Source organism: Astyanax mexicanus, chromosome 10 (assembly GCF_023375975.1).
Source record: "Astyanax mexicanus isolate ESR-SI-001 chromosome 10, AstMex3_surface, whole genome shotgun sequence".
In the NCBI taxonomy this organism is placed as follows: Eukaryota; Metazoa; Chordata; class Actinopteri; order Characiformes; family Acestrorhamphidae; genus Astyanax; species Astyanax mexicanus.
In genome coordinates, this window is record NC_064417.1 from 33528463 (window position 1) to 33543486 (window position 15024).

The 15024-nt window shown below is 35.8% G+C and overlaps 1 protein-coding gene across 2 annotated transcripts; it reads right to left on the bottom strand.

Annotated features, from left to right (window-relative positions):
• ctso (cathepsin O) lies at positions 1-14481 on the bottom strand. 2 transcript variants are annotated; one of them, XM_049484350.1, is made up of 8 exons: positions 14119-14481; positions 12477-12585; positions 10562-10701; positions 9175-9342; positions 7751-7872; positions 4643-4803; positions 2014-2106; positions 1-839 (listed from the first exon to the last, which is right to left on the bottom strand). In XM_049484350.1, exons 1-8 carry the CDS (start codon positions 14281-14283, stop codon positions 805-807), a joined length of 993 nt encoding a protein of 330 aa, XP_049340307.1. In that variant the 5' UTR covers positions 14284-14481; the 3' UTR covers positions 1-804. The 2 variants fall into 2 exon arrangements, with proteins under 2 accessions (XP_049340307.1, XP_049340306.1); XM_049484349.1 differs by having other exon boundaries at positions 4643-4806; positions 14119-14472.
• Positions 14482-15024: the final 543 nt, after the last annotated feature.

Genomic DNA, 15024 nt, shown 5'->3' on the forward strand with positions numbered 1-15024 from the left:
AAAAAAAAATCAATTTGTATTTTTTTCATTTTTGTTTTTTGCCATTTTACGCCAAATATTTTCCTTTGCCAAATAATTTAATTTGCCAAATATTTTTGGACGCCAGTTATACATTGGCTGCCAAATATTCTGTGTATCCCTGTTAACAACCTATATCTTGTGCACAAGGTATCAACTACTTTTTTGAAAACAAGAAACCTTCCTGTCTTTGGAACATCTAAGAAAATCAATATAAAATATCATTTTGGAGCATTTCTATTGATTCACTTTATTATTATTATTATTATTATGAAATTCTAACATTCACTATAAGGTGAAAAGCAGGAAAAGTAAAAAAGACGTTTTGGAAAATCAATATGAAATGGTGCCAAAAATGTGTTCTTCCTGTTATTTATAACTTTTATGATTATGAATAGACCGGCTCAGTAAATGAGCTGCAGAGCACACCTGTTTGTAAAGCACTTGTGTAAATAATATCTGTGTAAAATAGCAGTGATTTAAAAGGATGAAATGTATTTACTATTAAACAGATTTATGTTGTCATTTTTATTAGAGTAATGATTTATATATTTACAGATGGAATAAAAAAAGAACATGGTATAAAATAATTTTCATAAAAATGTGTACAGAAACAGAATCATCAGAAAACATGAGTGATTGTATATAAAAATAATTTGATTCCCTTTATATCTATGTATGTAATAAAAATATGATGCAAAATATTACAGTTTCTGTCATTTCATTTTCTACTTTTAAATTGAGGAGTTGAAGTTAAAAGGATGGCTCAAAGATCAGCAGGTATCATCATAGGACCACAACAGCTACACAATCAGCCACACCTATAGAGATAAAGAGAGAGAGAGATTTGCACACTGATTCAAATATTACAACATTACATTTTTCAACACTGAAAATATCATTATATGTATTACTATACTAAAAATACTATTTAGTAGTTTAATCCTCTATCAAAACAAATACCTGCTAAGTTATTACAATTATATTGTTAGAATGCTTAAACATTTTTAATAGTTGATTTAGTATTTTCATACATGATCAGGTATTTTTTTTTAGTGTTTAGAAAACCTATAACTTTATATCTAACACACTGTTTTTCATGAATTAATGTTTATGAATTAACATGTAATTAGTGCATACTTTATCTTAAAAATAAAAAATAAATTGCAAAATAATCATAATGTCATTATTAAATTATATATATATATATATATATATATATATATATATATATATATTATTTTTCACAATAAAAATGTTTTAGTATTTAAATATCCTATACATTGTAAATTCATTTCTAATGGCTTTATTTTTAACTCTCACTTAACTTAAATTAGACCAACTAAAACATATAGGTGCAATGGGTCACTAAAAACTTTTAAGTTCTGTTGACAACCCTAGAATTTTGGTCCAATTAAAGAAAATATGTTGAGTCAATGAAATATAATCTGAACCAAATACACCTAAGTTGGTCCAACAATATATTTTGCACTATTACCGCTACATTTATTTAGTTCAGTTAAATATTAATAATAAGCAATATCAAAGTTGACAAACTGCCAATTTTATGCTGCATCAAGTAAATGTAAAATATACTGAATGAAATGAAAGGAAATACAAAAAATTAAACATAATTTAACAAACGCATTTTTATTTACAAAGCATCAATAAAACATCAGAATTTTATAGTTAAGAGTGATAAAACATCACTTTAAGAAAAGCATATTTTGGAATTATTAACATGTAATATAAATAACATTCATACGTTTATATTTATTCAAACAATGATGTTTGCATTATTAATGGAACTTACGCTTAAATACTTGAATATCATATTTTAATACATCACACTGAAAGTATCTATACTAACACAGTGAGAGGAATGTGACAGCAGTAGCTGAGAAGTACTGGAATACAGTTCTATAGTGTGCAGGGAGTAAACTGAGCTGTAGTAATGATGCAGTCTGACCTTCTGTTAATTCTGTTTGAGCTTACCACACATATTCTCTCCCATTTTAACGTACGCGTATCCCCCGTCACCCCAGGACTTCCCCCAGGAGTTCCGAATGATCCAGAACGGCACCTCGCCTGTGGGGAAATGTGTGTTCATTACACATCACACAATCATTAATTAAATAATTAAACCCAAACATAGCGGCTGTGTTAATGAGAAGTTAAAGATAATTATAAAACAACGGCACTTAACGTTCTCAGTGGAACAGGAACTCTCTCATGAGTGCAAACACTGAGGCCACACTGATACAGAACCATTGTTTTAAATCATACACTAAAACTAAGAAACCAGAGCTTGGAGGTGTCAGTCAATCAGTCAGTAGCACTGTTGGTGGAGTGAGACTGAGATGGTGAAATGTATGAAAGAGTTTTAAATATATAGATATTCAGAATATATTGTAGAGCCCTAACTGGAATTATAGTGAAAAAGTTGTGCTAATAATCCATTTAGTGCTTTTTACCATGTAGTGAATCACTTATTATTCCAGCTGTGATGGTTATACTGTATCTAGACCCACTGTCTTTATTAAAGAATACACAAGTGGCAATTCCCTGGGTCCAAGCACAAATTAGCTTAATAAGGCCCAAAACATAAGAATATTACAAAGGTATAGTTTGTGTACATACATACAGCATGTAAAACCTTGGTGTGTAGCTGCTAAGAAGTTGTTTGTGGACACGCATTCTAATGCAATCAAATCCTCACACAGTGCACAGTTACTTTATGGATTACTTGATTTTAAAAGTAACTAAGTTACTGCTGCCACAATATACAGGGTTTATACAGTTTTTAACCAAGAAATTTCCTTTACTTTTCCATCCCTGCCTTCAAGGCAAATTTCATGACCATACGATTGTTAAAACATCAGTGCAGACATGGACAATAAAACCAAAAATCAACTAAAACTACAATTAAAAGTGATTACAGTAGGCCTAAAATTAGTTGAATTAGTAAAAATAACATTTCTTTAGGCAAATTTTGAGTGGTCCAGTGGTCTAAAGCGCTGCCACTATGAGCGGGAGGTCGCAGGTTTGAGCACAATTGGCCCTGCTCCCTCCTGGTGGGTAGATGGCGCTCTCTCCCCACATCACTCCGAGGGTGATGTCCACAGCACATGGCGTCTGTGAGTTGATGCATCAGAACCAAGTCGCTGCGCTTTCCTCCGAGCGGACTGTCTGCTGGGTAATGCTACATCTGCAGCAGCTCGAAAAGAGGTGGTGGCTGACTTCACATGTATCGGAGGAGGCATGTGTTAGTCTTCACCCTCCTGGTGTGTTGGGGCATCATTAGTGATAGTGGGAGTCCTAATAAGTGGGTTGGGTAATTGGCCGTGTAATTTGGGGAGAAAATGGGAAGAAAAAATAAATCTTAAGAGCTCTATCGCGTTGGTATAAATTACTGAACAAACTCTTTTTCCATCGATAGATTAACAAAACACAAAGATTTGTAGAGCAAATGTCAATGACTTTTCCAAAACGTTCTGGGTATTTTTATTTTTCCAAAACTTACCCAGGCCTGGAAATTGTTATTTTGAAATTCCATGACTTTTCAGTTTTTTCATGACCATATGAACCCTGAATATAACACTTTTGCCAAAAGTCACTTTACTGAAAGCTTAGCTTCACCTTTTAGTACCAGTTTTAGAATGTTAGCTTGTTAGCTCACTATTATATATCACGCCTATTGGGGTGGTTGCGGCAATAAACCACCCCAATAGGCTAGTCAGCAATAAAGTGACGACTGTAAAGCCCTTTTCAGTATATCTTTTTACTAAGGAAAATGACAAAAAGTAACACACAGTGACTTCAAAAATTAACTTCAATCTGATTTGGAAATAGTAACGTGTTAGATAAGTAGTTAATGAAAAAAACGCAAAATGCAATTTGCTAGTATTGTCCCACGCCCTTGACTGGATAGAGAAGAAGAAAAGAGGGGGGGTGGCGAATTCAGACTATTTAGGCTGGAGTTCAGGGCAGCTTCATTCATTGGAAGCTTCATTGAAGCGCCCCCACACAAAGAGAAACAGGAAGAGAGGGAGAGATTAAAGAAGGAGGAAGATGGGTTGTTCAACATGCAGGTAAAGAGGAAGTGAGGGTTTATATAGGGAGGAGAGGGGGAGGAGTAAGGGCGTGGATCAACCTGCTAAAATTAAGTTATATACAACTCCACAAATGGTTAACACATTACTGAAATCACTGTATTAGCCGCAGTTTGAGAAGATGTGTTGGAGCTTCTTCACATATCTCGGATAAAGTTAATGCTATACTTTAGTACTTTACTCTCCCAGCGCTGACATCAACATGTGATTGTAGGAGTTCTGGGTACTTGGTGGGGGGCAGCTTGGAATGACTGAACTCTCTGTAGAGTCACAGAGTTCATGCTGCTGTCCTTGTGAGCGAGACACTGACCCGAGGCACAGTGAACTCCGAAAAATCGACCACTGACTTAAAAATTGATGAGATTCCACATCTGCAGTTACAGCAGCAAAGAGGCGACCAACTCTATAGTAAAGTCTATGGGATGCCATGAAAGCTACTGTAAAGTGTTTAGATTATATTTATATTAGAGTCCATATTGCTGCAACTGTACGTATGTGTGTGTGTGTGATACCTGTAATATCATAGCCGATGATGACGACAGCGTGGTTGGCATGGCGACTGGAGCAGTGGTGTTGAATGACTCCTCCGAGATAATCCTGCCAACTGACGGCATCCACAATCACCACCAGCGGCCCCGCGTACACCAACCACTGCATCATCAGCTCCTCCTGACTACTGCAACACACACACACATTTATAAACACACATTTCAAAAAATGTCACTGTTTACAGCTGAACAGATACAGAAACCTTATTCACATTAAGAGTTTATTAAACCAGACAGTAATAAAAATACTATTAATAATAACAGAACACACATAATAACTTAATATTAATAAATACCTAATTCATACCAAAATTATAAGTGTAAGTAAGTAATGTTTTTATGCTTTTATTTTTATTTTCTAATTGTAATATGCTGTAAATAATGCTTAAAATGTGTAATGTTGAACATTTCAGCTAAATGCTGTGATACAAAATCTTTCTCCAAAACAGATATTTAAAAAAAGAGAGAAAAAACCTTCTTATATTTCACTAGAATAAAAAAGAAAAAATACAAATTATTTTAACAGTCTAACATCTATACCCGATGATTGTGTTTTTAATTGTGCCACACAACAATAAAATAAAAATAAAAAAATTCAATTTATTGTTAAATTCTAATAATATAATAAAAAGAACACCTGCCAGACTCACATTTTGAAAAAAAAAATAGCAAAAAGCAGCAAAAACGTCTGACAGAGATGATCAATTTAATTTGTTAAATTCTCAAAATCAACACAAAAAAATGAATATTGAATTTTGTTTTTAGGCTGTAAAGTTCATTTTGACTTAACTTTGACTTTACATGCAGCACTGGTACCACAAAAAAAAAACCTTAATTTGGTCCTAATGTTTTGACTCATCTGTATTTAGACTTTATTTAACACAATGATTTTCTTAGAATCCCCTAGACCAGCTAGGGGCACATTATGTCATCTACGGTCACCATGCCCAGTGCCAAGCAAGGGCTGTGGGGTTCTCTGGAATGAGGGTAGACCTTTATGCAGTATTTCTGGGAAGAGCTGGAGTGTCTATAAGTGATTATAATCATCCTACATAAGAATCTACCCTCACTTATGCTCTCACTCTTTCTTCTGGCAAAATGCAAATAAAATGATCCTCACAGCAATGTTTAAACATCCAGTGTACAGCCTTCTCAGGAGAGCGGAGGCTGTTACTGCAGTGGAACAAACTCCCGGCTAATTCCCTGAATTTCATGGGAAATTCTGAAGAAACCGGTGTCCACATACAGTACTTTTGGACAGAAGGTAAAAATGTCAACAAAAAATGGTCTGTATTGGAAAGTAAGTGAGTGTAAACATAGCAGAGTGATGCAATATATTATAATCTATGTGTAAACATGTATTACAGTAGTTCAAACAGACAAAACCGTGCCCACACTCACTTCCACAAAACCAGCTCTAAATCAGTAACTACTGACAAAACAATTTGCTTGTCTGTAACTGCACGTATATAAACTTGAATAACATCCCATTCTTAATCCATAGGATTTAATGTAATGTTGGCCTGCCATTTACAGCTATAGCAGCTTCAATCCTTCTGTGAAGCCTTTCCACAACGTTTAGGAGAGTGTTTTTTTTTTTTTTTTTTCTTATGCAGTGCCTAAACTCTGGAACGCACTTCCTCCTCACGTATGTGGGTTGGACTATACTACACAGTTTAAAACGGCTCTTAAAACGCCTCTCTTCAAGAGGGCTTACTCATTGTGATTGTTGTATTTAAGTTATTTTAATCAATCTGTATTTATCTTGTCCTATTTTTATTTAGTTGCCACTTTTTTTTGTTTTTAAATATGTACTGTTTGATCTGTGTACTGTATGTACACGGGATCTTTTTGGATGTAAGGTGACCTTGAATATCTTGAAAAGTGCCAACAAATAAAATGTATTATTATATTATATATTATATTATATTATATTTTAGTTATATGTGCTCTATTGGGTTAAGTTCAGGTCTTTTTAAGGCCAGTTAAGTTCTTCCACACAAAACTCGCTCATTCATGCCTTTGTGCATCTCTTCAAATTGTTCAAAATCTCATGGTATGCTGAAGCATTAAGAGTTCCTTTTAAGAAACGCCAAAAAAAAGCGCCAGAGTCCAACTCCAGAGAAACAACCTCACAGCATAATCCCCCCGCCACCAAACTTTTGGAAACCCATTTATATTCATAAAGAGTTCAGAATAATATTTGGTGGAATAACCCTGGTTTTTAATCACAGTTTTCATGTATCTTGGCATGTTCTCCTCCACCAGTCTTACACACTGCTTTTGGATAACTTTATGCCACTCCTGGAGCAAAACTTCAAGCAGTTCAGCTTGGGTTGATGGCTTGTGATCATCCATCTTCCTCTTGATCATATTCCAGATGTTTTGGTAAAATCAAAGAAACTTGTCATTTTTAAGTTGTCTCTTAAACATGAGTGGCTGTTTATTATATAATCAGTGTGAATATATTACAGTAACAACTCTATATTAATGATTCATTTCGTACAGTTCACCCTGAGTCTGGGTCTAAAAAGTGTGTGATAGTATGTTCATGGTGATGGGACCCTGTGTCCTTGACCACTTATCTGACCTGCAGTTCAGTGACCCAACAAACACAAAAACACACACAGACACACACAGTTTGTACATTCTGTCAGGGCATTGAGCCATAAATAAAATGCATCTGTCTAAGGACGCACAAATGTTTCAACCCAACTGTTTGTAAATATATACACACTTACATATGTACCAAAAGTCAGGGGACAGGAACTAGCATTGTGTCCCATAACTTTTGCAGTAGAAGCTAAAGGACACTGCACTGACCTGTGGTATATGTGGTCAGTATCATCATATGGGTGGTAATATTAGTCTTCTATAGTGTATAAGAATGGTATAAGAAGCCTAGCTTCACTTCCCATAATTCACATGAGTACACTGAACTAGAGCTCAGTCTCCCTCACAAGATAACACCTCACAACTTATAAAGGTGTGACCATTCCCAAAGAAAATCATCCCCTGTGGTGACTCCTATCTCTCTATCTGTCTGTCTTCACAGTATTAACTGTTTGATACCTGAAGTCGAATGCATAGTAGTCCTTCACCGAGGCGCTGCCGAAGGACTGAGGGAAGATCTGGCACATCTTCGTCTCAGCCTTATATGGGTACCGCTTCTCTCTCACCAGCTTCATCTTAGACTAGATAAAACACACAAAGAAACAGACATGGACACTGTTAATGCAGACCTGCCTACCTTTTATGAGTACAACACCACCCTGCAGTCAAAATAATATCTCGGTAATTTCTGTAATTGCATTATTCTAAATTACTAGCCTGCACGTTTTTATTAACAGGCCAAGATTTTTGTAAATTTCTGCCTGACATTACACCACTAAATCTTGAGGATTTCTATTTAAGCATTACTTAAAAAGTTTCATGTTTGATAAGGATCATTAATGAAAAGCATAATTGTAATGATAATATAAAGTATAGAAAATAGCCAAGTAAATCTGCAACTGTCAAAATAAAATGAATAAAATCATAAAAGTGTCTCTTTCCTGAACTTCTTGTTAAAATCAATATTTTCCTGAATACAAATCAAACAGTTCATGGCCTCCAACCCTTTAGTGTCATTATGTTTGTCTGGTTTATGTCTATTTTCAAACATGCAGAATTGCGTTTATTGGTTTATTCCTTAAATTATTAAAAGAAAAGAAAACAGGCAGCTTCTCCAAGTGTCTTGTAGGAAATTTTTAAAAGTGTGTAAATAGATTATTTTTTTACTGAAAAGAATAAGGGGTTTTGTATCACCTACACCTGTAGCCCATTTACAGGTCAAGGCATGTTAATAGGTTAATAATTGCTTAATGAATATGCCAATAAAAACAATATATTTTAGGCATTTTTATGTACCTGAAACCACAAAAAACAGTGCATGTATGTGTAAACCATGTGACCTAGCAGATGTTCTTAACCTTTTAATAATAGGTATTTAAACATAAACTAAAGAATCATCCATTTTTTGTTTTTATCACCACAATACTCTGTGATTTATCATACTTAAAATCATGATTATATTTATTTAAAACACTGGTACTTCTCTGTATTAACAAGGCAGACTTTTTCAGTTTATTAAAATATCTCATGGTAGTTCTGATTGTTTTTAAATGAGGACAGAGAGAGAGAAAGAGAGAGAGAGAGAGAGAGAGACTTCAGCACAGCAACAGTTTGTAGAAAAAATGAAGCGTGGATGTGACCCTGCTGGATTAGCATCATTGCTAACCGGGCACGCGATAAACAGCGCAACAGCACAAACAGCCACACACACACACTTACACAGACAAACTCATCGTTCCCATCATAAATAAGGTCTCTGACTGAAGTGTAAAGTTAGGCAGGGCAGGGTGAGAAAAAGGAACAGGACCACATTCTGTAATTGCAGATTACTTCTGATTTATCCGGATCATAAAATAAACAGTGTTGATAAATGACTGCAGCACCTGTTTGAGCCACTTCAGCGTGGACACAGTGGATCCTCCCTTACAGCCGGCGTTTATATAAGAGCAGTCGATGACCTGCTGAACGCTCAGGTCCTGCAGAGTTCCTCCATCCTTTACTTCAACCGCCTCGATAGCAGCCACCACGCTGAACGCCCAGCACCCCCCACACTGCAGCACAGCACAGAACCATCACACACTACTAATACACTTATACAGTCTGCTGAGGCCCCCTACTGGATCCTATTCATATGCTGAAAGCATTTTTGATTGTTCTAGATCAGGGGTGTCCAAACTTCCACAGTCACGGGCCACACTCTGTATTAAAACAAATAATGAAATATACCACTTTAAATAATACTTTTTTTCCTGATTATTTCATTTACACACCATTTTACTTGACTAACTATCTTTATCTTTGACAGTGTTGTGTGAACTTAGATTTTTCAAATTTATGTTTAATTTCATGATGTCTCTTAATATAAAACTCCTTAATTATGGCAACTTTTAGACTCTTTGGCCCGTTTTAGAAATGCTAGAAATGTGCACTCTCTCCGCTTTTAGACTCTTTGGCCTGTTTTTCTGCGTTAGAAATGCGCACTCTCTCCGCTTTTAGACTCTTTGGCCCGATTTTCTGCGCTAGAAATAGGCACCCTCTCCGCTTTTAGACTCTTTGGCCCGTTTTTCTGCGCTAGAAATGCGCACTCTCTCCGCTTTTAGACTCTTTGGCCTGATTTTCTGCGCTAGAAATGCACACTCTCTCCGCATTTAGACTCTTTGGCTCGATTTTCTGCGTTAGGAATGCGCACTCTCTCCGCTTTTAGACTCTTTGGCCTGCTTTTCTGCGCTAAAAATGCGCACCCTCTCCGCTTTTAGACTCTTTGGCCCGATTTTCTGCGCTAGGAATGCGCACCCTCTCCGCTTTTAGACCCTTTTGGCCCGTTTTTCTGCGCTAGAAAAGGCGAACTCTCTCCGATTTTATACTCTTTGGCCTGTTTTTCTGCGATAGAAATGCGCACCCTCTCTGCTTTTAGACCCTTTTGCCCCGTTTTTCTGCGCTAGAAATGCGCACCATCTCCGCTTTTAGACTTAGTTTCTTACACCTAGCGTTCAAACTTTGAATCTCACATTATAAAAACCTGCTTAACAGCGGGCCAACTTTCATTCTATTTCTAAAAAACCTCGCGGGCCGCTCCGAAAAAGGAAACGGGCCGCAAATGGCCCACAGGCCGTAGTTTGGACACCCCTGTTCTAGATTAAATACAGGCCTCGGTATCTTGTGAAAGGAAGATAAGATAAAATAAGTTGCTGTACAAATTGTAAAGTGTGTATATTGTGTATAAATATAAACATTAAACATTTTCCCGCTTTATAAAGTATCAGAACATACCAAGCCCTGGTCCTGAACCGGTCCAATGGCTTTATACTCTCTCCAATCAAACCGTGCAGGACAAGGTTTTGACCTGAGGTGACCGAATCGGGTCGAATTGTACTTGGGAACGACCTCAGGCCGGGCCCCGAGATATATATCTAAGAAAAAAAAAACATAAAATAGGTACTGAATCAAACTCTAACTCAAATTAAAAAGCAAAAACTGTACTACAGTGAAAGTATGGGTAACCTATCCCCATCTAATTCAATTCAAAAAGCAGAAAGTCTACTATAGTAAAGGAAGTATTGTTATTGTCTCATAAAACAAATAAATAACCAGCACAAATTGTATTACAGAGAATGTATGGGCACTGCATCTCTATTTAACTCAACTAAAAGGACAGTGCAAGTATTGGTATACTATCAGAACATAACTCAATTAAAAGAGCAGAAACTTTATCGTAGTAAAGGTGTACAGTAGGTGCTGTTTCACAATCTAACTCAATGAAAAAGGTCACAAACACTCCAATAGTGAAAGTATAAATAGTATGTTACAATCTCAATTAAACTCAATGATAAAAAGTAGAAACAATACTAAAGTGAAAGTTGCATTTGCAACATTGCTATTGTCTCATAACCCAAATAAATAACTAGCAAAAACTGTATTATAGAGACTGTATGGGCACTGCATCTCTATTTAACTAAACTAAAAGGACAGTGAAAGAATGGGTATACTATCAGAACATAACTCCATAAAAAAAAAAAACATAAAAAGTGTACTATAGCAGAATATGGATATAGTATCATAAACTCAATTAAAAGAGCAGAAACTGTACTATAGCCAATGTAAAGGGGCTGTATTGCAATCAAATTCAATGAAAATGGTCACAAAAACTCCAACAGTGAAAGTACAATCTCAATTTAACTCAATTTAAAAAGTAGAAATAAAACTAAAGTGAAAACATGGGCACTGTATCCAATTCTAACTCAATTCAATGAGCAGATAATTGCACTGTATTGAAGATATGGCTATAAAAGAGACTGCATGGATACGGCACATGTATTTAACTCAACTAAAAGAAAAGTGAAAGTATGGGTACAGTATCATAAACTAACTCAATTAAAAAAAGAGCAGAAACTGTAATAAATCTAACTCAATTTAAAGAGCAGATATTTCACTATAGTGAAAGTATGGCTATTATTTCACAACATAAATAAATTACAATAGAAAAAAACATCTCTATTTAACTCAAGTAAAAGGAAAGTGAAAGTATGGGTATACTATCAGAACATAACTCAATTGAAAGAGTGTAGAACGTGTACTATACTGAAGATATAGATAGAAAAAGTCACTAACATTCCAACAGTGGAAGTGTGGATATTATGTCACATATTATTATGTTATAGCTCAATTAAATTCAATTTAAATAGCAGAAACTATACTATAGTTAAAGTATGCATACCATATCCAAATCTTACTTAATCTTAATTAAGAACAGAAGTTGTACTATAGTGAAAGTACAGGTACTATATTATAACCTAACTCAACTAAGAAAGCAGAAACTGTAGTGAAATTATTGAAATTGTCACAATCTTCAATATGCTTAATTAAAAGGATGAAAATGTGTACTACTGTAAACTCTATTATAAGATCAGAAACTGATCTAAACTAAAAACGTGGGTACTGCATCACAATATAACTCAAATACTGTGCTACAGTGAGGAACCAAGCACAGACGTTATTCTCTCACTTGTACACTTATGATGCTGTGATATGACAATAAAATAATTTGATTTAATGAAATTATGGGCAGTGTGTCATACCATAACTCAATTGAAAGAGCAGAAACTGTATACGCAAACAATATGCACTATATAACAATAAAAAAATTACATAATAATCTAAATGTTAATAAATAATGCAAAACAGTCACCTTTGAACTGATGTGGTGAGAGGTGGGAGAACTGGTTGGGTCCGTATTTGGTGGGCTGCTTGTAGTTCTGGGAGTGTGAGTTCAGGAAGGCCTGCCTCTTGACTGAAGCCTGATAAATAATACAGAACAGAACCAGCAGCGTTACTGAAGGACACACTGTGTCCAGGAGGTCTGGACTTTCTATACAACAGAGTGGACCCATGCTGAGGTGCTTCAACCCCTTCAAGTAACTAATTACCATTCACATTAATTTAACATTGAACACTCCCACTGAGAGAACATGAAACACAGTACATAACAACAGCATTATCTTTAATAACACATGTTCAGCTCCTGGAGCAGAAATATTTTATGTTAGTTTCTTTCTGAATCAAAAACAATGAAGAACACAAACAAACAGAATTATTTCACGCTAGGCGGACTTTCTGTGGTCAAACTGGTCACCACAAACAGGGCATTGTTTTAAGAATATTATTGTTGTGTTGTGTTGGATGTAATTAAAAGTAATTAAAAACAGTGGGATTAAATAAGAAATCTATTTTGCACTACATGCAACACTTCATCAGAAACCTCACTCTTAGGACTCAACTTGCTTGTATTTAACTATGCGGAAAATGGTTCTAAAAAGTAACCAGTGACTAAAACCACAAAGTACTGTAGGTGTTTCTAATAAAGTGGCCAGTGAGTGGAAGAACAATATTGATGTGCTTCTAATACAGTGGCCAGTAAATGGAAGAACAATATTGATGTGTTTCTAATAAAGGGATCAATGAGTAGAAGCACAAGATAGTGTAGGTGTTTCTAATAAAGTGGTCAATGAGTGAAAGCCCACAGTAGAGTCAGTGTTTCTAATAAAGTGGCCAGTGAGAAAAACCAAAAGGTACTGTAGGTGTTTCTAATAAAGTGGCCAATGAGTGAAAGCACAAGGTACTGTAGGTGTTAGGTGTTTCTAATAAAGTGGCCAGTGAGTGAAGGCACGGGGTAATATAGCTGTTTCTAATAAAGTGGTCAGTGTGCGGAAGCACAAGGTACTGTAGGTGTTTCTAATAAAGTGGCCAGTAAATAGAAGCACAAGGTACAGTAGGTGTTCTAATAAAGTGGCCAGTGAGTGAAAACACAAGGTACTTAAGGTGTTTCTAATAAAGTGGCCAGTGAGTAAAAGCACAAGGAAGGTAAGGTGTTTCCAATAAAGTGGACAGTGAACAGAAGCACAAGGTAGATTATGTGTTTCCAAAAACGTGGCCAGTGAGTGAAAGCATACAGAACTGCAGGTGTTTCTAATAAAGTGGCCAACAATGAGTAAAAGCCCAAGGTATTGTATGTGTTTCTAATAAAGTGACCAGTGAGTGGAAGCACAAGGTAGAGTAGGGTGTTTCTAATAAAGTGGCCACCAATGAGTGAAAGCACAGGATAATGTAGGTGTTTCTAATAAAGTGGCCACCAGTGAGTGAAAGCACAAGGTACTGTAGGTGTTTCCAATAAAGTGGCCAGTGAGTGAAAGCACAATATTGTTTGCAGGTAAAACTCATGACTGAACAACTCACATGACTGCCGCAGTTAATCACGTGCTCGCTGAGGAATGTGGATCACGTGTCTGCAGCTCTACCTGTACAGGTGTGTCCGTGTGTGTGAGAGAGCGCACCTGTAAATGGCTCCATGTCGTGTTATCTTCCCCTGTGTTTGAGGTCCTGATGAAGGTCGCTTCCTGAGCGAGCTCCTCAGGCACGTGCAGCACGTCTCCACTGGAGAACTGGACCAGCACAAACTGGCACCATAATAAACCAGAAACCGCTGCTGCACGAGCCATTCACCCGGATAAACACCAGCTCACCCCGCTGAAGCTCCTCCAGCCCTCCACTTTCACTTTCAGCGCAGATTAAGCTCCGCCCCTCAGCTGAGAGTGAGATCATACAGATACAGAGCTCTATCGCCTCCTGCTGGCCGCAGTACTGTATTACCATACAGGCAACTGCCAGCTGTTAACTCTATAGAAAGGGTTGAGAAGGTTACATTTTTAAAAATGTATTATTTTACAGATTTTACTGATTAACTGTTCAAAATGTAACTGTAACACAATCCAAATGATTTCTATCAGTGTATTTTTTCTATTTACTGAATTCACACATATTTTTAAAATATCCCCTGATTCTTCCATTTTCTTAAATCTTGTAACACAAGTAAATTAGATTATACACCACCAACATTTACTATTAAATTAGATATTTATATTAAATATGATCTGATTCATATCTTACTATGAATACACTATATATACTTACTATATATACCTTCTATAATATATAAATAAATTACTTTTGGAATAATTGTCTTTTTAAAGCTACATATTAATACAAAAAAAAAAATAATAATAAAATATCAATATGTGTCTCCACATTGTTTATATTTGTACTTACAGAGATGTTTGCAAGTATGTGAACTCTTTTAAATGGTTTATGTTTTTGCAGAAATTTGACCTAAAATGTCTTTAGAAATCGTAAAAGGAGAGCCATAGCAAACAAATATGACATACAAATATTAGACTTGACCC

Excerpts from the sequence above, each read along its gene's own strand:
- ctso (XM_049484349.1), bottom strand. The coding sequence starts at position 14,283 with ATGGCTCGTGCAGCAGCGGTTTCTGGTTTATTATGGTGCCAGTTTGTG. Across the intron at positions 12,586-14,118 it reads CGACATGGAGCCATTTACAG|GCTTCAGTCAAGAGGCAGGC; the intron begins GTGCGCTCTCTC and ends ATTATTTATCAG. Across the intron at positions 9,343-10,561 it reads CGGTTCAGGACCAGGGCTTG|TGTGGGGGGTGCTGGGCGTT; the intron begins GTATGTTCTGAT and ends GCTGTGCTGCAG.